Source organism: Plecotus auritus, assembly GCF_963455305.1.
Source record: "Plecotus auritus genome assembly, chromosome: 8".
NCBI classification, from domain to species: domain Eukaryota; kingdom Metazoa; phylum Chordata; class Mammalia; order Chiroptera; family Vespertilionidae; genus Plecotus; species Plecotus auritus.
This window is the reverse complement of record NC_137782.1, coordinates 138,392,707-138,415,912: the sequence shown is the minus strand read 5'-3', so window position 1 is coordinate 138,415,912 and position 23,206 is coordinate 138,392,707. Positions and strand designations below refer to the sequence as shown.

At 40.5% G+C, this 23,206-nt stretch overlaps 2 protein-coding genes and 1 pseudogene across 3 annotated transcripts; 1 reads left to right on the top strand and 2 right to left on the bottom strand.

The window, feature by feature from the left end:
- Positions 1 to 3,307: 3,307 nt before the first annotated feature.
- On the bottom strand, positions 3,308 to 21,911 carry CCT4 (chaperonin containing TCP1 subunit 4). Its single transcript, XM_080686032.1, has 14 exons — positions 21,571 to 21,911; positions 18,333 to 18,385; positions 15,546 to 15,635; positions 14,313 to 14,421; positions 12,081 to 12,223; positions 10,044 to 10,165; positions 9,557 to 9,689; positions 7,971 to 8,110; positions 6,730 to 6,826; positions 6,538 to 6,648; positions 6,312 to 6,442; positions 5,941 to 6,175; positions 3,750 to 3,863; positions 3,308 to 3,517 (listed from the first exon to the last, which is right to left on the bottom strand). Exons 1-14 carry the CDS (start codon positions 21,695 to 21,697, stop codon positions 3,503 to 3,505), a joined length of 1,620 nt encoding a protein of 539 aa, XP_080542158.1. The 5' UTR covers positions 21,698 to 21,911; the 3' UTR covers positions 3,308 to 3,502.
- Positions 13,257 to 14,115, top strand: LOC308256753 (small ribosomal subunit protein uS5-like; annotated as a pseudogene). The gene has a single exon. The product of its transcript is annotated as a small ribosomal subunit protein uS5-like (transcript).
- Positions 15,747 to 16,118, bottom strand: LOC308257111 (small nuclear ribonucleoprotein G-like). Its single transcript, XM_080686033.1, has one exon. The coding sequence runs from the start codon at positions 16,071 to 16,073 to the stop codon at positions 15,843 to 15,845; it is 231 nt and encodes a 76-aa protein (XP_080542159.1). The 5' UTR covers positions 16,074 to 16,118; the 3' UTR covers positions 15,747 to 15,842.
- Positions 21,912 to 23,206: the final 1,295 nt, after the last annotated feature.

Sequence of the window (23,206 nt, the reverse complement as noted above, 5' to 3'; positions counted from 1 at the left end):
TTATTTTATTTATTTTTCATTTTTAAATATATTTTATTGATTTTTCACAGAGAGGAAGGGAGAGGGACAGAGAGCCAGAAACATCGATGGGAGAGAAACATCGATCAGCTGCCTCCTGCACACCCCCCACTGGGGACGTGCCCACAACCCAGGTACATGCCCTTGACCGGAATCGAACCTGGGACCCCTCAGTCCGCAGGCTGACGCTCCATCCACTGAGCCAAACCGGCTTCGGCAATAAAATATATTAAAAAAAAAAACAAACAAACACTGGTAAAGCGCCATGAAGAAAAATAAAAGCAGAGGCATACAAGAAGTACTTGGGGCCCGGGCTGGTGTGGTTGTGGGTTAAGCAATGTCCCGTGCACTGAAAGATTGCCAGTTCAAGTTCCAGTCAGGGCACATTCCCAGGTTGTGGGTTTGATGCCTGGTCAGGGTGCGTATGGGAGGCAACCAATGTTTCCCTCCCTTCCTCTAAAATAAAAAAAAATAACATTTTTAAAAAGTGCCTGGGGGTTGGGGTAGGATTGCAGTTTAAAATAGGGTGATCAGGAAAGATCTGGCTGAGAAGGGAACATCTGAGCAGGGAGTTTATGGGGAGGTAAACAATGAGCTGAGCTCCTATCTGGGAAAGTTTCAGGTGAAGGGCACAGCATGAGCAAAATCCCTGCAAAAGGAGCGTGCTGGAATATAAGGAGGCAGTTGTGAGAAGGGTAGAGTGCAAGGAGAGCTGAGGCAGAGATGAGAGGATGGGACAGATCTAGGATGTGCGCAGATGAGAGCTTGGCTTTTATTCCAGTAAAGTGAGCTTTAGGTCTGATAGTGTTGACATTTCAAAGAAATGTTTTTAATGTATTTTTTATCTCAGAGATGGAGAGGGATAGAAACATCAATGATGAGAATCATTCATTGGCTGCTTCCTACATGCCCCTCTGGGGTTCAAGCCCATAACTCAGGCATGTGCCCTGACTGGGAATCGAACTGGGATCTCTTGGTTCATAGGTTGACGCTCAACCACTGAAATACACTGGCTGGGCAAGTAGATAAATATTTTGACTTAAAAGATTTCAGGACATACCTCATTCAATAGTTTCATGGTACCAAGAAAAAGCTTGTTTTACTATGAACTATTAGCCATAAATTTTAGACAACCCTGAAATAGATTTCTAAATATATAAATACATCATTTAACAAATTATTTTAGTTAACTAATTTAGTTATCAGATACAAAAGAAGCTTCAGGCTGATTGACTGTAATTCTCCACAAATGCAACAGAGTCCTAGTTGCTTTTATAACACTCCTTGTGAAATACAAAAGAAATTGCGTAGGCCCAATTTGTGGTCTACTTCAAAGGCCTGGCCATTATCCAAAGGCAATAGAAGCCATGAAAGCTTTCGTAATGGGGAGTGCCTGACAAGTTTTTTGTTTTTTTTTAAATTTCCAACTACAGTGTGTGCAGAAAGAGGCTAAAGTGAGGGCAGAGATTATTTTGATTTTACACTATTCATGGTGAGAGAAGATGCTTGATCAAGGTGCAATTAAGATATATATATTTTTTAAATATATTGATTTTTTTTTACAAAGAAGGGAGAAGGATAGTGAGTTAGAAACATCGATGAGAGAGAAACATCAATGAGCTGCCTCCTGCACACCCCCTACTGGGTATGTGCCCGCAACCAATTAAGATATTTAAAGCCACTAAAACAAGACATCAATTAAGAGTCCCTCTTATTTATGTAAATTCTCAGTATGAGCTCTTCATTTCTACCACCAAGAGTGCTCTTTACCTGGTATAGGGAAGGGAGAATTATGACCTTGCCCAAGGGCTTTTAAGGAGAGGGCACAGAGCTCCTCCTCTGTGATTCTTGATCACTTTCAGCTCAAAATAATCCTAAATGGCATATTGTGGGGTGACATATTCTATTACCCTTCAGCCATTAAACAGTTTGTCCTTATATCACCAATTTTCCCATTAAAGATCATTAAAAAAAACAAAATCCCTTTTGGCCCAGCTGGCATAGGTCAGTGATTGAGTGATGACCTATGAACCAGGTCACGGTTCAATCCCCAGTCGGGGCACATTCCCAGGTTGTGGGATGACCCCCCGTGTGGGATGTGGAGGAGGCAGCCGATCAATGATTCTCTCTCATTGATGTTTCTTTCTCTCTCCTTTCCTCTCTGAAATCAATTAAAAATATATTAAAATAAATAAGATGAATTACTGCCATTGTGACATGGATGAACCTTGAGATTATGCTAAGTGAAGTCAGTAAGAAAAAGCTAACAACCGTATGATTTGAAACATATGGGGGATATAAAACAAACTCAAAGACACAGACAATAGTATTGGTTGTTACCAGAGGGAAGGAGTGGGAGGGCAGTAAAGGAGAAAAAGGGTCAAATACATGTGATGGCAGATTATATGACTTTTGAGTGGTGGGTATACAATGCAATATATAGATTATGTATCAAAGAACTGTACACTTGAAACCTGTATGATCCTATCAACCTTTTCAAATGTAGTTTTCCGTTAGTCTAGTTAAGAATAAGATACTCTTAGTCACTCCAATACATTTATTAACATGGTAAGTGCCTTGTCAGTCACCGGTGACCGACACTATACTTTCTGTTTGGACCGGTCAGTCACTGATGCCGCCAGCATATCAGTGAAATTGAATATTGCGGACTACTAAACGGAAAGGAAAGGAAGACAAAACAGGTTTGGTGCTTAACATATTAAAAATGAAATATCCTTTATAATAAAACCCTAATATGCAATTGACCGGCAGAATGACCGGTCTCTATGACACGCACTAACCACCAGGGGCAGACGCTCAATGCAGGAGCTGTCCCCTGGTCGTCAGTGTGCTCCCACAGGGGGAGCAGCGCTCAGCCAAAAGCTGGGGTTACGGCTGGCAAGTGCAGTGGTGGTGGCAAGAGCCTCTCCCGCCTCCAAGACAGGTGGACATCCCCCAAGGGGTCCCGGACTGCCAAAGGGCGCAGGCCGAGCTGAGGGACCCTGCCCAGTGCACGAATGTCATGCACCGAGCCTCTAGTTTTTGTATAAATAATATTTGCTACTTAATGTGTACAAGGAATCTCAATGAACACAACAGTGCTTATTGCTGAAGAAAAGGATTAGGATTATAGGGTAGAGGAAGCCTTTCATTTTTCACTTTGTCATTCTGTACCATTAACTTTTCAAACAGTATATATATTACTTTGTGAATATTTTGTTATATAGGTTTTTCAAGTGTCTGAAATAACAATATTTGGGGTGGCGGGGGCAGCAGCAATAAATTAATCTGCCTTTTGAAACCAAATCTTTAATATTTTCATTAAACTGTGTCAATACAATTTCAAGTAAATGCGAACTGGAAGACCAGGCCCAGGAATTCATAGGGGAAACAATATTCCAAACAACAAGAAACACCAGTGATCTTCCACTCCAGATGCACTATTAGTGGCCATGATGGTTCCAGTCAGCCAGTGTTATCCAGATTACCGAGTGTTTACCTGACAAAAGAAAAATTTGAGTTTCAAATCCTGTACTAATAGAATTTTAAAAATGGAAGACATTTAAGCAGTTATCCAAATCACCCCTATTATTACAAGTGAGAAAAGACTGCAAGAGTATGAACTGTTATCACCTTGATGACTAGCAAACTATTAGGTACAAACACCCCCAAAAATCTCTTAAAAGATATACCTTTTTGACCTTGTAGGAAAATTCCCAACCTATACATACCACATCATCAATTTTCAGGATACTCCGGACAGTTTCAGTTGCTAGAGTCAGTGCACTAACTGAAACCAACAGAGGCTGGACAACCAGTTCCTCCAAAATGTTGGAAATACCACCCTGCAAATTAGCACAAATTGCTTTTAGTGTTTGTAATTATACACATCACCAACTACAGTTATCAGTATAAGTCAAGGCCTTTTCAAACGTAGTTTTCCCTTACTCTAGTTAAGAATAAGATACTCTCTAAGTAAGCTCTTCTCTACACCATATGTTGTATTTCAACTAAAATTTGGAAAAAATTGATGCCGGATCCCCCAAATCCTAACTTCAAAACTCCTATTATGGCCTTAGCTGGTTTGGCTCAGTGGATAGAGTGTTGGCTTACGGACTGAAGGGTCCTGGGTTCGATTCCAATAAAGGGCATATGCCTGGGTTGCAGGCTCGATCCCCCAAGGGGGGCGTGCAAAAGGCAGCCAATCGATTCTTTCTCATCATTGATGTTTCTATCTCTCCCTTCCTGTCTCTCTGAAGTCAATAAAATATCCTATATAATAAAAGGCTAATATGCAAATAGACCAAAACAACCAAATAACCAATAACTATGACATGTGCTGACCACCAGGGGGATGTGCAGAACATGGCGGGGTGGCTGTGGCAGGATGGTGGAGCAGGTGAGTGGGGGCGCCAGACCAAGACAGGGCACTGGTCACCGTCATCGGGGCAAGACTCTGGTGGTTACTGAAAATTCTTTGCTCCCGCGTGCTGTGGTTCTGCCTAGCGCTGCGCCTGCTGCTGGTGCTGGCCCCGCTTGCACCCGCTGCCAGTGCCAGAGCCGCTGCTTGCACCTGCTGCCAGTGCCTGGCGCTGGTCCCAATCACTCGGCACCATCAGTAAATGCGAGCAGCAGCTACTGGCCCTGATCACCCTTGAGGGCTTCTCCACCTCCCCCTGGCTCCTGAGGGGCAATTGGGGCAGCAGCTGCCACTCACATCCACTGCTGGCACCGGCCCCAATCACTCCGTGCTGTCAGCGGGTGTGAGTGGAACTGGCGCCATCAGCACATGGGAGCAGCAGCAGGAGTGGGGCCGCAGGCAGACAGGGAACCGGGGGCTGTGGCAGGAGGGGCTGGGCAGGGATGCGGAGGATGGGCTGACAGCAGCCTCCTGGCCCACAGTTCCTTTCAAGGTGCATGAATTCGTGCACTGGGCCCCTAGTATACATATAAAAAACCCTCCTCCTATGTATCCTGCTCTGCCTTTACATCTCTCTCAAATCTCACTTATAAATTCTTATTGCCACTATCATGGTCCCATTCTCCTAAGGATTACTGCTGATGGACGTCACAAGCAACCCCATCTCCTAAGTTCCCACCCTAAAATACTCATTTCATCATCTTAGCCTCTTGGTTACCAAAACGTTAGTAGCTTCCAACTACTGGAATAAAAAAAAAACCCATACCTCATGTTAGCTTTTATCTAATCTTTCCAACCTTAAAATCCAGTGTATTACCAATATAGAACTTCCACTCTAGACAAAATTAGAAACTTCTCGGGCTCTCTCACTTGCAAACCATTTGCTCCCCCTTCTGAAATTTCCTCATACCCTACCAATGAAAGCTACATCTTCATAATGTGGCCTCCTTTGGCATTCTGTTCTATTAAAAAAAATGTAATCTTGGATTGTTAGTTTCCCTCCCATTAAGTATTATTTGTCTCCTCAATAAAAAGGGACATATACAAAAGGGGAAATTATTACTGTTCTATGTGTTTACCCTAGTGACTGACTTCATTAAGCTGGTGGTCACAACAGCAGCAATGGTAAATACTTAGTGTTTTCTCTATGCTAGGCATCTTTATAAGAGCATTCTTGTTAGTAATATATTTAATTCTCACAATTAGCCTACAAGGGACCAATTAATTAGTCTCTCTTTTTAAAATTGAGAAAACTGAAGCACAGACTATGGAATATTCCAAAAATCAGCCAATAAGTTGGCAGAGCTAATGAAAAGATAATACTTTTCACTTAAGGCATAATCCATCTTCATTCTCACTCAATAACATAAATTATCCTGCAGGCCTAATATTTAAATCCTATTTTACTTCTAATTACAACACTTTTCATTAAACAGATAATTACAAAGCTTTAAAAATGTTATATTAATATTTTCTGCAATAATTAAAGGTTAAATTATTACCTTTCGGACATTAATGCCGGTAGTTTTTTCTCCTTGGGCATGCCTGTTTCTTAGTTCTGTTACTGTAGAAATGGGATTCAAGCCAGCATTTTCAGCTAGTGTAGATGGAATTACTTCCATAGCATCTGCAAAAGCACGAACGCAGTAGGATTCCATACCACTCAATGTTCGTGAATATTCAGTTAACCGTAGAGCCAATTCTATTTCTGGAGCACCACCTCCTGCAATAAGAGCTCTGAAATTCACAAACATATTTTTAGCTTATTTTATCTAAGAGAAAGCTATTTTAAATAATTTACCATTTACACCTTTAAAATAGTCAAAATACAGAAGTTTTAATGTTCTGAATGTTACTTAGCAATTCATATTACCTATTCTTCACTAAACAGCGAATGACACATAGGGCATCATGAATGGAGCGCTCAGCTTCTTCAATAACCAATTTGTTAGATCCACGAACAACAATTGTAACTGTTTTTCCAGGGCTTGAACAGCCTGTAATCTTTAGTAAACATATTCCAAATTAGGTATTTGGGATAAAGATTAAAATAAGCAAAAAAACTCCAGGCAAATAAAGCTTAATTATAACACTATTACCTTGAGCAGCTTGCCAGAACCATTTAAATTGACCTCCTCAGCTAACTCAGCTGATCCCAGCATGTCAGCAGTGAACTGGTCAATATGAGCAACTGGCTTGGTTCCAATCGTCTAGGAAAAATAATCAAATCCTCAAATTAAAACATTTGATTATTGGACATTTTCACACATACAGATGTTAGAATATTTTACCTTACAAATGAATTCAATATCTTCTCTTTCAATATCCTTAACCACCATAATCTTCATTTTGTTTAGGAAATGTAATGCAAGATCACTTAGAGCATCTCTACAATAAAAAAATCAGTCATTATGTCAATGCTAGGTTAAAAATATTTGCTGTTCAACCATCTTTTAAGGTTTTCATTATTTTACTGTTTTTTAAATAAACAATGTGTGGTGATTTCCAATGGATAATATTAAAACGTACCCCAATGACACTATTTGTAAAACACACAAGATAACCATGTCATTGCTTTTTTTTAAAATACTAAGTATATCTCTGATAATTAAAACTTTGATACTTCCTTATTTAGAAGAATGATTAGCGCATTGTCTTGATACACTAAGGTTGCCAGCACATACAAGCAGCAACCAATGAATGCATAAATAAGTGGAACAATAAATCGATGTTTCTCACTCTAAAATCAATGTTAAAAAATCCAAATCTTTCAATCCCAAGACTATGATCATATTAAAAAACAAGATTACTAGCTATTACATGACTTGGGATGAGAACCAGGTATTCTAACTCTTCATCAGTGAGCATCCACAATATATTCTGGCATAATGTATTAACAGAATACATGGGAATGTGTCTACATATTAGAAGAAAACACTAAAAAACAAAGCATTCCATTTACTTAACATCTAGGTCACAGGGGTCCTCAAACTTTTTAAACAGGGGGCCAGTTCACTGTCCCTCAGACCATTGGAGGGCCGGACTATAGTTTAAAAAAAAAAAACTATGAGCCAATTCCTTATTTTTATTTTATTTTTTTATCTTTTATTATTATTTTTTTTAATTGTTTGAAGTATTACAAATAGTAGTACTTATGTCTCCTTTTTTTTTTCCCCATTGACCTCCTTGAACCAATTCCTATGCGCACTGCGGGCCCGGGACGAGTCGGCTGCTAAGCAGGACAGGCAGCGGCACCCGGCGGGCCTGATAAATGTCCTTGGCGGGCCGCATGTGGCCCGCAGGCCATAGTTTGAGGACGCCTGATCTAGGATATTAGCTAGAAAGATTATACACCCCACATTTAAATGATTATAATGGGAAAAGAACCTATTTTAGAGTATTCATCAGAATGTCCCAAAATGCAGATTCATTAGCTATCTAGTGGTTTATGTACCTCAAATGGTTCTGTAAAAATTGCTAGAGGGAATCCAAAATCAATTATTATTAAGAAGTAAACATAATAGCTGCATACCTTAGAATAGACTTTTGTATGAGAAGAACATTACATCCTGTTTTTTTAATTTGTTTCACTAAGTTTAGAATATAGGCTCTCTCCTCTCGAAGCACTCGGTCCATCTGGACATAGTCAGAAACTACTATCTGATTATCCATCTGTTTAGAAAAGAAACAACATATTAATAATTTGCATATAGGAGTTTTAAAGTGAAAAAATATTTTTAATGAAAATATTATTATAGTATAAATTCAAGCAAAATCATACCCAATATTATATATAAACATGCATAGAAAAAGTCTGGAAAGCCCATGCGGCATGGCTCAGTGGTTGAGCTTCACCTATGAATCAGGAGGTCACAGTCCCACTCCCCATGGTCAGGGCACATGCCCAGATTGCAGGCTTGATCCATAGTAGGGGATGTGCAGGAGGCAGCCGATCAATGATGATTCTCTCCTTCTCATCATTGATTTTTCTCTCTCTCTCTCCCTCTCTGAAATCAATAAAAAAAATATATTGGGGTGTTGGTGTGTGTGTGTGTGTGTGTGTGTGTGTGTGTGTGTGTGTGTGTATATATCTATATCTACACTAATAAAAGAGAAACATACAAATTAACCATCACTCCGCTATGTCCACCAGCCAATCAGGAGGGAATATGCAAATTAGAAGGATAAAGATGGCGGCTGCCCAGCCGGGCAGGGCAGGATGCCCGCTATGAGAGGAAGGGGGAGTGGGACGTGAAGGGATCTACAGGAGCTGCACTGCAGACTCTGGAGTCTGCAGCAAAGACGCAGAGTCCTGCCCTAACCGGTGTGGCTCAGTGGATAGAGCGTCGGCCTGCGGACTCAAGGGTCCCAGGTTCGATTCCAGTCAAGGGCATGTACCTTGGTTGTGGGCACATCCCCAGTAGGAGGTGTACAGGAGGCAGCTGATCGATGTTTCTCTCTCATCTATGTTTCTCTCTCTCCCTCTCTATAAAAAAAATCAATAAAATATATATGTATTTTAAAAAAAAAAAAAAAAAGACGCAGACTCCTATTGGAGTCTGCAGCGAAGATGAAGATGGCAGACTCTGGCCTAAGTCTGCAGCAAAGGCGGCAGACTCTGGCTGGAGCGAAGGCCTGGGTCCCGGGTGCCAGAGGAAAACTGGTGCTGTAAGCCAAGGGAAAGAAGGCCTATTGCACGAATCTCTTCGTGCAATGGGCCTCTAGAGAGAGAGTGTGTGTGTGTGTATGTAAAAAAGAAAAAGTCTGGAAAGATGAATATACACCAACCTTATTGCAGATCTTTTATGCTGTCATATGTGTCTATATACATGCAAGTATATTTTGATAATTAAAAAAATGTAAAATGATTGTTATTTCCTGAATATGCCAATTCTCTTTATACAAATATTTTACTGAAATAATTTCACTTGCATCCTTGTTACTTTGTCATGTTCTGACATCCAACAATTTCTGCCTTTATTTCAATTTTATTAATTCTTTTGAGACAAATACTTCTTACCACTAGTATCAGTATTTTCTATTTTTATGATAATGAATAAAAGTCATTATTAGAAAGTTAAACATATAAAAAAATCAATTTTATTTGGTTCTACTTACATCTGTTTTGGGAGCAGATAAGCAAAACTGAATAAGCCCAATTTTAGCCTTTTCAACTCTGGTTATACCAGAATTTGCCACCTTCTGAGTAAGAACCAGCCCTTCCACCAACTCACAGTCATCAATTGTCCCACTAAGGAAAAAGGAAGGGAATAGTTAACAGGGAGCAATAATCTGTAAGTTTAGATTTCTAACAGATTAAAAATCATCAGTCCAATAAAATGTACTTCAGCCTCACTCACATTTATTAGTGTCCCATTCCTGAACCTCTCTGATCACACTACTGCCCTGCCATCATAAGGGAATATAAACAAATTCTTGAGATTCTCAGATTAATACTAGTACAAATTCTCATGAAAATAAAAAAGAAGCTTTGTGACTTTCACCTAGATATTTTTCATTTAAAAGTTATTTACTTTTGGAAATAATTTAAGCTTACTTTCAAAATTAATTTTTATTCATTACAGTTATAAATAGATCTGCTTACCCAAGTTTCTTAACTATTTTAATATCTCTAAGATCTACACCCGTAGCTGTGGCTGGGTCAATCACTTTCATAACTGCATTTACACTCATTGGAGAAAGAAGACTTGAATACTGAGAGACAACCTAGAATTTAAAAAAAAAAAGTCAGTTTCACAATAGAAAAAGTCCTAGTTCTTTACTGACATATCACTTTTTTTGGATGGTGGGAAAGAGGGGAAGTGAGAATATATGAAAAAACATTCCATACAAACTGTCTTTTCAATTCAGATTGTCAGTCACCAAGGGCATGAAATAAAATTATGTACTAACAACTCTAGAAGAAACCCAAAACAAAGTTAATTTTATGTGGAAATTTCTTATCTAAAATGAATTTGAGATCAGATGCTATATATATGTGTACCCCTAATACTGAGGGTGCTGGTAAAAATCGCTAGTGGCTAATATTTATTGAGCACTATATGCCAGGCAGTGGTCTTAGTACTTTACATTTCTATAATCATTCAATCTTCAAATGAAGAAACTGAAATAGTCAAACAGCTTAGTCAAGTAATAGAGCCAGCACGGAACCCAAGCAGTCTAGACCAGGGGTGGGCAAACTTTTTGACTCAAGGGCCACAATGGGTTCTTAAACTGGATCGGAGGGCCGGAACAAAAGCATGGATGGAGTGTTTGTGTGAACTAATATAAATTCAAAGTAAACATCATTACATAAAAGGGTACGGTCTTTTTTTTTTTATTTCAATAGTTTTATTCATTTTGAACATTTTAACAAGAAGAATGTAAAGACTAATTATTATAATTTGAAACTTCAAAAAATCAAGGAATCATAGCACAATAACATACCTTATATTGAAGATGGCAAAGGCAAAATAAAATTGCCTAACGAAGGAAAGGTACAAAAGCCTTTCAAATTAAACTTAAATACAATAAAATAATTTAAAACTAAAACAAATAGAAAAGAACAAAATGTGTAAACAGTAAATTAAACATTTTCTTTAGTGCAACTTGCAAATTATGCCCGGGACGTAGATGTAGATGGCAATGTAGACTGGGTTGAAAGGTTTTTGGTCTTTAAAACATCAACTTCAGTGGGAACAGTGTTGTTGGTCTCCTTTTTAGCTAATGCTCTGATACTGTGCTCTCCAGGGGCGTGTCTCCCTACATCACCACGATAACGTGTCTACACATTCCCAGGGTGATGTCGGGGGACGCGTCTGCGGGCATTACAAGGAGCCTCTGAAAGATTGAGAGGTTGTTCCTTCTACTGAATGGGTGGATATAAATCCGCCCACTCAGAAGAAGGAGCTGCGGCCGTGTTTCCCGACGTTGCAATGTTAACACTGCTGCTGGTGAAGGAGTGGAGGGGAGAGCAAGAGAACCCTTCGCTCTTTTGGCTCCGAGGGCCGGATAGAACAGCTGAACGGGCCGGATCCGGCCCGTGGGTCATAGTTTGCCCACGGCTAGTCTAGACTCTTAAGACCAATGCTTGTAACCATTATGCTATTCTGTCATTAATTTCTGGGGATATTCAGCAATATTATTATCTAATTCTCAATTTAACATTGGAAGAAAATGAACATATTAATATAATGCTGATGAAAAGAAAAATGCGTGACACTGGATGTGACAAAAAAGAGAAGGTGACATAATTTCCCAAGAAACTTAAAAAACATCATTGCTTTAAATTTGATAACTAAGAAAAGCAGCACAGACATTAGTTAAGAGATGGACTATGGACTATGGATGGGCAATCCTGTCCTGATTCAAATTTCAGTTCTACCCCTTATTGTGGGTCTTGGATGAGTTATTTAACTTCACTAGACCTATTTTCCATCTGTAAAATGGGGATACAATTTATCTGACAATCTTGGAGTAAACTTTACTTGAATTCAGTTATATAAATTACTTTAGTTACCTACTCTTGAGACTTAACACATATGAACTGTATAACATCAAACAAAAATTACAGCATAGGAGTTGTGGTTCTTAACAAACCTTACACTGTAATTTTACAACGATCCCTTAGCACTCATCTCACCTTTGAGTTCAATGAAGTGGCTGCACTATTTAACAAAGTTTCTCTGTCACTCAGTTCCACAGGTCGAGACATATCAACCAATACTTCAATACCCTTTTCCAAAGCCTTCTGGAATGACTCCGAAATGATAGTTGGATGAATCCCTGTCATTTGTGAAAAATCTAGTTACTTAATTATATAACAAATAAGCTACATATTTGACACACTTAAAAATTTTCTATTTGTTAAAATTTCAAAACAACCATAAGTTTTAAATTATTAACTATAGATTAGCTTATACTTCAGTTATAATGGTTTGCATAACCTTAACTGTTAACTATGGCTAATAATTTATTTCCATTTAATTTGGAATAGTTCAATTACACACACACGTGATATTTAAAAGGAAAACCAAAGTTAATACTTTTAAAAACAGCATAAATCTACATAAATAAGTGACTAGAGAGTCACCACTATGATTAAGCACTGTTTACTCGAATAAGAACCCATACTTTCTCTCCCAAATCACCATTCACATCTAGAGCCTAAGGTTAGTAACAGCACTAACACTTATTTTTGAAAAGCAAAATTCTATCAAGTTCCATCACAAAGAAGTTTGGCTAGACCTCTCCGGTGTGCCTCAATTGGTTGGAGCATTGCCCTTACACAGAAGGGTGGCAGGTTCAATTCCCAGTTGGGGCGCTTGCAGGAGGCAACCGATTGAGGTTTCTCTCCCCAAAAAACACTTAAAAAAAGAAGCTTGGCCCTAACCGGTTTGGCTCAGTGGATAGAGCATCGGCCTGCGGACTGAAGGGTCCCAGGTTCGATTTCGGTCAAAGGCATGTACCTTGGTTGCGGGCACATCCCCAGTGGGGGGTGTGCAGGAGGCAGCTGATTGATGTTTCTAACTCTATCCCTCTCCTTTCCTCTCTGTAAAAAAATTAATAAAAAAAAAAAAAAAAGAAGCTTGGCTAAAGAGGCTTTAGAGGGAATACATGGTGATGGAAGCAGACTTGACTTGGGGTGTTGAACACACAATACAATGTACAGATGATGTATTATAAAATTGTACACCTGAAACCCATATACTTTTATTAACCAATGTCACCCCAATAAATTCAATAATAATTTAAAAGTTTGGCAAAAAAGAGAAGCAAAAAGAAAAACATTCCTGCTTCTTTTCCAACCAAACACCAAATGGCAGATGACGCTGGTGCTGTGGGAGGGCCTGGAGGCCCAGGGGGCCCTGGAATAGGAGGTTGCGGCGGCTTCCGTGGAGGATTTGGCAGTGGCATCCGGGGCCGGGGTCGCGGCCGGGGTCGGGGCAGGGGCCGGGGCCAAGGACAAGGAGTGGATCCCTGTCACCAAGCTGGGCCGCCTGGTCAAGGACATGAAGATCAAATCCCTAGAGGAAATCTATTTTCCTTGCCCATCAAGGAATCTGAGATCATTGACTTTTTCTTGGGGGCATCCCTCAAAGATGAGGTGTTAAAGATCAAGCCTGTGCAAAAGCAGACACGTGCTGGCCAGAGGACCCGGTTCAAGGCATTTGTCGCCATTGGGGACTACAATGGACATGTTGGTCTGTCTGGGTGTTAAGTGCTCAAAGGAAATAGCCACTGCCATCCGCGGAGCTATTATCCTGGCCAAGCTCTCTATTGTGCCCGTGTGGCGAGGCTACTGGGGAAACAAGATCGGCAAGCCCCACACGGTTCCTTGCAAGGTGACTGGCCGCTGTGGCTCTGTACTAGTGCGTCTCATCCCTGCCCCCAGGGGTACGGGCATTGTCTCGGCCCCTGTGCCTAAGAAGTTGCTGATGATGGCTGGTATTGATGACTGCTACACCTTGGCCAGGGGCTGCACTGCCACCCTGGGCAACTTTGCCAAGGCCACCTTTGATGCCATCTCTAAGACCTACAGCTATCTCACCCTGGATCTCTGGAAAGAGACTGTGTTCACAAAGTCTCCCTATCAGGAATTCACTGACCATCCTGTAAAGACCCACACCAGAGTTTCTGTGCAGAGGACCCAGGCTCCAGCTGTGGCCACCACATAATTTTATACAAGAAAAATAAAGTGATGATTTAAGCCTGCTAAAAAAAAACACACACACAAAAAAAAAAACCATTCCTAATTCATATAATAAACAGCAAAATTTAATCTTAAAAATCCTAGTAAAAAGATTATTCCAAATTAAATCTTAAATCAAACATTACTTAACTTGAATAAAAGTATGTCCTATGTTCTACCTACCTTTCTGAAGAAGCTTGGTACAGGAATCTAAGAGAGAGCCAGCAATGATGACCACCGATGTAGTGCCATCTCCTGCTTCTATATCTTGTGCCTTAGACAACTCTACCAGCTAAATGAACAGAACATTTAAGTTGTTCAATAAAAAATGTGAGAACCTAATAACATCTATTTCAAATATAAAAAAATATAAATGGCCTTCACATCAGTGTCACAATTTGATTATTATCAACACTATAAGATTCAATATAACTCATGACTTTGGATTTGTTGTCTATCTTGGGTTTCATTTTAAAATGATAATCCCCCCCCCCAAAAGAAAAGAAAATGAAAACCCACATATTTATGGCATACAAAATTCTACTTATATATATAAAAAAAACACATTATGATTTCTGGTCCTGACTGTGGATTGTAAATATTTACTTCCCAGCTACTTAAAAGTTCCTGTCAGAGAGCATAATGTTAAACCATAGGTACCTTGTAGCCTTGGAAGCTATGAAATGGGGAATTTCAGATGAGGTTACAGTGTAATTTTGGAGTCTTTTGCCAAGTGTATCTGAACTGACCCCTGTATGAGCATAATTTGATTCACTTAAAAAGTCACCGTTACAGCCAAAACCGGTTTGGCTCAGTGGTAGAGCGTCGGCCTGTGGACTGAAAGGTCCCAGGTTCGATTCCGGTCAAGGGCATGTACCTTGGTTGCGGGCATGTCCCCAGTGGGGGGTGTGCAGGAGGCAGCTGATCGATGTTTCTCTCTCATCGATGTTTCTAACTCTCTATCCCTCTCCCTTCCTCTCTGTAAAAAATCAATAAAATATATTTAAAAAAAAAAAAAAAAGTCACCGTTACATAATTTAAAAATTCACAATGCTTGCCCTAGCCGTTTGACTCAATAGACACAGTGCTGGCCTGCAGACTGAAGGGTCCTGGGCTCGAGTCCAGTCAAAGGCACATACCTCGGTTGCAGGGTCAATCCCCAGCCCTGGTGGGGTGCATGTGGGAGGCAACCAATCAATGTGTCTGTCTCTCTCCATCTCTCACCCTCCCTTACACTCTCTCTAAAAATCAATGGGAAAATATCCTTAGATGAGGATTCAAACAAAAAATAATAATAAATTTTTAAAAATTCACAATGCTTAAATTATATCATGTGATCAAATAAAACAAATTTAACTGTTTACCAAGTATCAAACCATACACTTAAAAAAACACCTCATCTAAAATTATACTTACCATTCTGGCTGCTGGATGTAACACTTGCATTTGTTTCAGAATGGTGGCACCATCATTTGTAATGGTCACATCGCCTTTTCCATCTTGAATCTGAAAAGTTTTTTTTTTTTTTTAAAAAGCTGTGATTTCAAAAGTTAATTTATCCAGTATTTTTTTTTTTAATCAATACAAAAGTTTATTTAACAAAAGTTCAATGTGAAAATGGACAGGACTCTATTTTTATATTGTAGTAAAACAGGTGCTGTGGAGAGGGGACATGTGGAAGCAGTTGATTTCTCTAGTAACTACAGCCATTCTTTATACTCGTTCCAAGGCTTCTAACATGAGGATACTATTTCCTCGTATTACCACCATTCCAATATTGTTCTGTTGCCCACCAGTTGCCATCTCCACACATTCATCTATCACAAGATTCATAAAGGGTTCAAATCCCTGTAATATTCCTTGGACATGTCTGCCACCATTTAATTTCAATGATAAGTTCTTGTCCATAAATTTTTTTAACTCAGGAGGGTGAGCTTTGCTCATGATGTCCAAGCGAGCTCAAAGATACTTCCAAACGGAATTCGTGGCCTCTCTCTATCCAGTATTAATGTGACAACCTAAAAGCTCTACTAATTTGGTAGAGAAATTAATTTATATTTACATAGCTTACAACTGTGCTTAATTTCAAACTGTATACTAATATAAATCATTGTACTAAAAGTATGCATAATAGTCTAACTTTACAAGTAAAACAGCTGGCTTTGTTCCAATTACTTTTTTACTTGTGAAAAAGAGAACTGATACCATGGATGCCCCAAAATACAGCACCATGAATGTGAACACATTCCCTTTTTCCATTAATTAGCTATTATTTTTAAAACTAGACACCTGGTGCACAAAATTTGTGCAGTCAGGGATGGGGTCCCTCAGCCCAGGAGCCCTCAGGGCATGAATGACTGCCGGCTTAGGCCCTAAGATGGCAGTAAGGCATCCTTAGTGCTGCTGCAGAGGCGGGAGAGGCTCCTGCCACCACCATTGCGCTCGCCAGCAGTGAGCCCGGTGCTCTCCCTGTGGGAGTGCAATGACCACCAGGGGGCAGCTCCTGCATTGAGCGTCTGCCCCCTGGTGGTCAGTGAGCATCATAGCGACCGGTCATTCCGCTGTTCGGTCAATTTACACATTAGCCTTTTATTATCTACTAGAAGCCCGATGCATGAAGATTCATGCAAGAATGGGCCTTCCTTCCCCTGGCTACCAGCACCGCCCTCCCCGGCTGGAGCTGCCTTTCTGCCTTCCCACGCTGCCCAGAGGCCTGGAGCTGCTGGGTCAGTGCGGAACGCCTGGGACGTCGCCATGGCGACGATGCAAGCATCCCGCCCCTGGTGCCTGTATATGCAAATTAACCCGCCATCTTTGTTGGGTTAATTTGCGTACTCACTCCTGATTGGCTGGTGGGCGTCGTGAAGGTACAGTCAATTTGCATCTTTCTCTTTTATTAGTATAGATAATAATAAAAGCATAATATGCTAATTAGACCAGAGAGCCGAATGACCTTCTGGACGACCTTCCAGCCGAGCCCCTCACACGAATTTCATGCATCGGGCCTCTAGCATAACTTTTTAAAATTTTCAATTACAATTGATGTACACAATTCTTATTGTCAGCACATAACTTATTTTTTAGTATCCTCAGCAAAGACCAAAAAGCATTACTATCAGGGACAGATATTAAAATATTCAGAAGGAATAATGATCTATGTATCATCCAGACCAGCTGTTGCCAACTGGTGGTCCGCGGACCACTGATGGCCCGTGATGTCCAAAAGGTTGGTGACTGCTGGTTTAAGGAAACCTTTGGAGCAGCAGTTGCCAACCAGTGGTCTGTGGATCACTGGTGGTCCATGAGGTCTGAAAGGTTGGCGACGGCTGATCCAGACAATCCTCTATGTTGTTTCCTCATCTCTTATTTTGGAAATTAACTAGCACTAAAGGAAGTAAAGATGGGGGCATATTACCTAAAAGTCACTGGAAGCCATCTGTTTTATGCTGCCAGTCAACAAAGCCAGAAGTAAGAGTTGAAACCCCAGACCTGTCAGGTCACATATCTACATCAATAAGTAACATTGAACTCAAGCCCTTACGCCTAGCTTTACTATATTTCCTAACAACACAAAAAGAGTAGGTAACTACTTTTGTATGTCTATTTCCATTATTTAAAAAGCATTGAACAAAATATGAATTATAGCCCTAACCAGTTTTGCTCAGTGGATAGAGCGTCAGCCTGCAGACTTAAAGGTCCCAGGTTCGATTCTGGTCAAGGGCATGTACCTTGGTTGCGGACACATCCCCAGTAGGAGGTGTGCAAGAGGCAGCTGATTGATGTTTTTCTCTCATCAATGTTTCTAACTCTCTATCCCTCTCCCTTACTCTCTGTAAAAAATCAATAAAATATATTTTTTAAAAAATGAATTATAGCTAAGTCCTGTCTCGTTCCCCCTAAATAATCACTCTTCTGAATTCTCAAATGCCTAACACTTTTTACTTTTTAAGCAACATATCTTAACCCTATATCAAGATCTTGCAGTGTGGGGCCCTGGACAAATAGCTCAGTTGTTAAGAGCATCATCCTGATATGTCAAGGTTTTGGGTTTGAACTCTGGTTAGGGCACATACAGTACAAAAGGCAACCAATGAATGCATAAGTAAGTGGAACAACAAATCAATGTGTTTCTCTCTCCCCAAAAATAAAATCTTTCAGAGTAGACAGCAGCATTCAATAAGTAATGAATGATTTCATTTTTACCATTTTATCCATTCCTTTTGGTCCAAGGCTTGTTCTAATAGCATCAGCAACAGCTGCAAAGGAAGACAAAATCAAGAAGACTCTTTAAAGAGCAAATTACTTTTCTTCTCAAATGATCTTTTTGTCCTTATAAGGATATTGTGCAGAACATTTTACCATGTCCACTAAAGAAAACTCATTGTTTAATAACAATCTACTGGAAACAGAGTAACTTACTCCTTTAATTGTAACACACACACTTCATGCTGTGTTGTTAAAGTCACTATACATAGTCCTTATGCTCTGCCTATGACAAAATAAATTTTGAGGATTTCTCTAATCCTTTAAATGTCAAAATGATATTATCTCTGAACGTGGACTGTATTCTTTTCTCTATTCTTTAAAATAAGACAAGCAGCAATAAGACACGCTAGACCTCCTACCATAGTATGTAATTAACTTACTTGTTTGACGCCCCTCTCCAAAAAATGAGAAACACAAAACTAAAATCACAGCTTCCAGGCATTATCAATATTTTATGAAACATCTCTAGATATACAGTCTACCATGCCAAAGTTACTTATTCTTATTATCTGTTCATGAGACTTGTTTCTATTTCATTAGTCCTCTTACTATCTTCTAAGAGAAATTGGAATTGATGAATAAATAATACTTGACCCCTTTTCTTTGACAAGGTCTGGACAATGGATTAAATATTTCCCTTCCTCACATACCATCTCACTCCATATACATAGGGTTGAAATTGTGCATTAATAGTTTCTGTGTTCTCCACAATAATTTCTGTGTACCGCCCCCCTTGTGAACAGTAATAGATAATCTTAAAGAGTTTAAGAGTAAATATTTGGTGTAATTTAAAAATTGTTTTCTACCTAATTATTTCATAGTTTGAGGTTGCTATTCCTAATTGCCCAGTCAATATTATTACCCTTCCAAACAATTTTAGTGGCCTCTCATGGCCATAATTCTACAAGCAGACCAACCAATTCACTGGCTGGGGTGGCTCAGTTGGTTGGAGTCATCCCATACATCAAAAGGTGGTGGGCTGGATTCCCCAGTCTGGGTGTGTATGGGAGGCAATTGATCAATGTTTCTCTCCCACATCTATGTTTTTCTCTCTCCCCTACTCTCTTTAAAATCAATTTAAAAAAAAAAAAAGAATGCCCTTAATTCATCTACTTGAAGACATTAGAAAAACACACATTATAAAAAAATATATATATATATACTAGAGGCCTGATGCACAAAATTCGTGCAAGGGACTCAACCCTCACAGCCCCGCAGTCCCGCCCACTGGCCTTTCAGGAAGGTTGTTCCGCTGTCTGATCTAATTAGCATATTAGCTCTTTATTACATAGGATATATTTTAGACTGCTTAACATATCCCAAAGTGTCTGAAGTTTAACATATACCATGTGGCACACTGTATTGTCTGTTAAATGACTCATACAGAATAGTACCAGACATAACATCAAAATAAAAAACTGGCTCCCTGAATTAAACTAAAGATTCACATTGCAGCAGCTTTTCTCAATTAGTTTGTAAGTTTTGTCTGACTTGGAAAGACTAGTTGTGCCATTTTGCTCTGAGCTCTCCTTACATAATGGTGGTCTCTCTTTCCCACATGCGTATTTCCCTTGTCCAGTTTCAATTCTCTGTTCACTGCTGTTTCAAAGGTCACCTAAGTAAACCTTCCATGCTGTATCTTCCTTGTTTAATCTATCATATTATATAGTTCTTTTGACCTTCCACATGGCCCCAGAATTTAACATTTTGTTTCTAACATAATAAATCTAAGCTTCCACTATGCCCCCTAGATAACTACCTACCCCATCTTTATTTCCAGGTATATTCCCTCCTGAATTTCCAAATGACTCCCTAAATCTACTTATCTGGTCATTCTGACCTCTCCAACTCATTAGGCCCATATTTGAACCTATTCTTATTCCACCATCCTTCCTCCAGTGTACAGTAAGTCCTCATTTAATGTCATTGATAGGTTCTTGGAATTACAGCCAAATGACATATAAGGAAACCAATTTTACCATAGGCTAATTGATAAATGCAACAGTTAAGTTACTAGGGCATCTTATCAACAATATACAGAAACCACATTGAACAAAGCATTATTCGAGGACCTGCTAATATGTTTCTTTAGCATCATCACACCCTCAGTCACTTCAGATGAGGACCTCAAACACGTATTTGTAAGGCTGTATTTATATATGGGGCTCTTCATATGCTTTCTTACTTAATGCCCACAGCAACCCTACAAGTTAGCTATTAACTCATTCTAGTGAAAAATGATTTCTAGCCAGGGCAGTTGTGCCAAATCCTCTCCAGGATACCAGGCCCTTCAAGATTTGGCCCAACCCTATCCTTCCAATCTCACTTTCATGATCATTTTCCCCCCCTCTCTTTTCTCATGCTCATTTTCTAACCCGAATGAAATACTCATTATACTCAATACACATCACACACAATCTCTTAAGCCTTGTTCTCACCTTTCCTTCCAGAATCTATCTGAATTAGATTTCTCTTAATCCTCACAACTCTAATAAGAAACATTTCCCCCCTCAATTTTATAGGTAAGAGATTAAAGGTTACAAAGCCACGAAGTAATGGCAACAGAGCACGAAACTCGGGTCTTGATTGCCAAAGTGTTCTACCAAAAAATCCAACTCTAGCAAACTGTTCATGTTTCTTGATTTGCTTGTGTTTGGTTGCACATGCATAGAGAACATAAAAGCACAATGTAGCTTTCCACAATTATTCTCAAACAAAACAGGTAAATCTGTTCCCCACAGCCCAATATGAAGGGCCACGCCCCAACTTAAGCATGAAGAGTTTATCCAATTCGATTCAACAGTTGAGCGAGGGAAACTTATTTAAATGCTATTTTTATAATAACAAAAGAACTTATAAGTATCGTGCAAACATTTTACTAGTCAAACCAATAGGCAGATAAGCGACAGGGCTTAATTGTCAGAACCCAAGGGACCGCTACAAGCGTGAGTGAACAAGCTGAAAAACTATGGGCGTCCAGGTCCCAGAATGGGGAAAATCCAAAAGCCTCCATACTCCGGGTCGAGAATTATCGGCAGAAAATAATAGGATCCTCTCACAGGGCTGCTTCTGCTTAAGGACAAAAGGGGATCATTGAACCATGACCACCCAAAAGCAGGGTGAGAACGCAGAGCTCGACCACGTAGGGCCGCGGGCTAGGCCCCGGGAGCGATACCTTTGGCCGCGGAGATGTTGCTGAAGCGGATCTGGGCCGGCTTGTCCCGGTCCTGATAAGCGCTTTTGTAGCGGCCGCCGGCAGCCCCGGCGGGCGCCCCGCTCCGGGGTGCCACGTTCTCGGGCATGGCGAGCTGGGCTGGGTCTGCGTGGGGCTCAGGAAGGACGGATGGACGCGGATTCTGGCCGGCTGCGAAGTAAGAGAACGCGCCCAACGCCTTCACGAACCTTCCAGAATGCAGTGCCTGCTCCGGGAGGAGAAGGGGGCCTGCCTGGCGGCGCGGCGCCGCCGTGACGTAGCAGGCTGCCCGCCGCCCGCCCGATGACGGGACTGCACCGGGGACTTCTGGGCTTGCAGGGGATGTCGGCCTCCGATGTTGGGGTCGGAAGTCGGATTGGGGCTGCGGCGGGACGAACTCTTGTGTGGTAGAAAGGACAACCCTCTATTTTAGAGGCGGGCGTTAGGACACCCCTATCTCCCACTTCCGGGTCCTCGGCTGTCAGGTCCCTTAACTCGAGGTGTATTTCGCTCCCAGATTGCTCCCTACCGCTTTGGGCTGAGCTGGTTTTTGACAGGCCGTGTATTTTTGTATTGTATTCATTTTGAAAGGGAATCAGAGGAGAGAGATTTGGGATATGCGTCTGGTTTCCTTTGCTTGAAGTGTTAGGGTTGGTTGTCTCCTGCTGATTGATACTGAGTGGTAGTTATAGTTTTTTTGTGTGTTTTTTAAAAAAAATTTTTAAATATATTTTATTGATTTTTTACAGAGAGGAAGGGAGAGGGATAGAGAGTTAGAAACATCGATGAGAGAGGAACATCGATCAGCTGCCTCCTGCACACCTCCCACTGGGGATACCCCCGCAACCAAGGTACATGCCCTTGACCGGAATCGAACCCGGAACCCTTTAGTCCGCCGGCCGACGCTCTATCCACTGAGCCAAACCGGTTTCGACTATAGTTTTAAATTCACCCTCATTAAATGCTAGAGAATCTTAAAAGTTTGGGAGCTGTGATTGCCTGCCAGATCAGGACTGCTTCACTAGTCAATACAACGCCCTCGTTTTACACTAGTTTTTAACCACATAACATAGACACTGGTTCTCAGGAATCATTTTAATAACGATCATTCAGTCCTGCCCAGTGCTAAACCCGTTACACCCTCTAGCACTTTTAATCCTCACAACAATCCTATGAAATAACTCTTCCTTTTATTCTGCTCTCCCTTCCCTCATCTAAAGCCTGCGAATTTTGCCTTTTTTAAAAATAATTTTTTTTATTGATTTCAGAGAGGAAAGGAGAGAGAGAGATAGATGGAAATATCAATGATGAGAGGGAATCATTCATCAGCTGTCACCTGCATGCCCCCTTCTGGGGATCCTGTGGTAACCCAGGCATGTGCCCTGATGGGGGATCCAACCGTGACCTTCTGGTTCATAGGTCATGCTCAACCACTGAGCCACAAAGACTGGGCATCATTGTACATTCTTAATATCAAGAATCTCATATTCTCCAACCTAAGTGCCACTGCCTTAGACCCACATCATCATCTATTTCATTACTGTGATAGTCTAGCTTTTGGCTTTTCCTGCTCCTCCAGTTTGTTTTCCACAAACTCAAATGTGATGTTATTACTCCC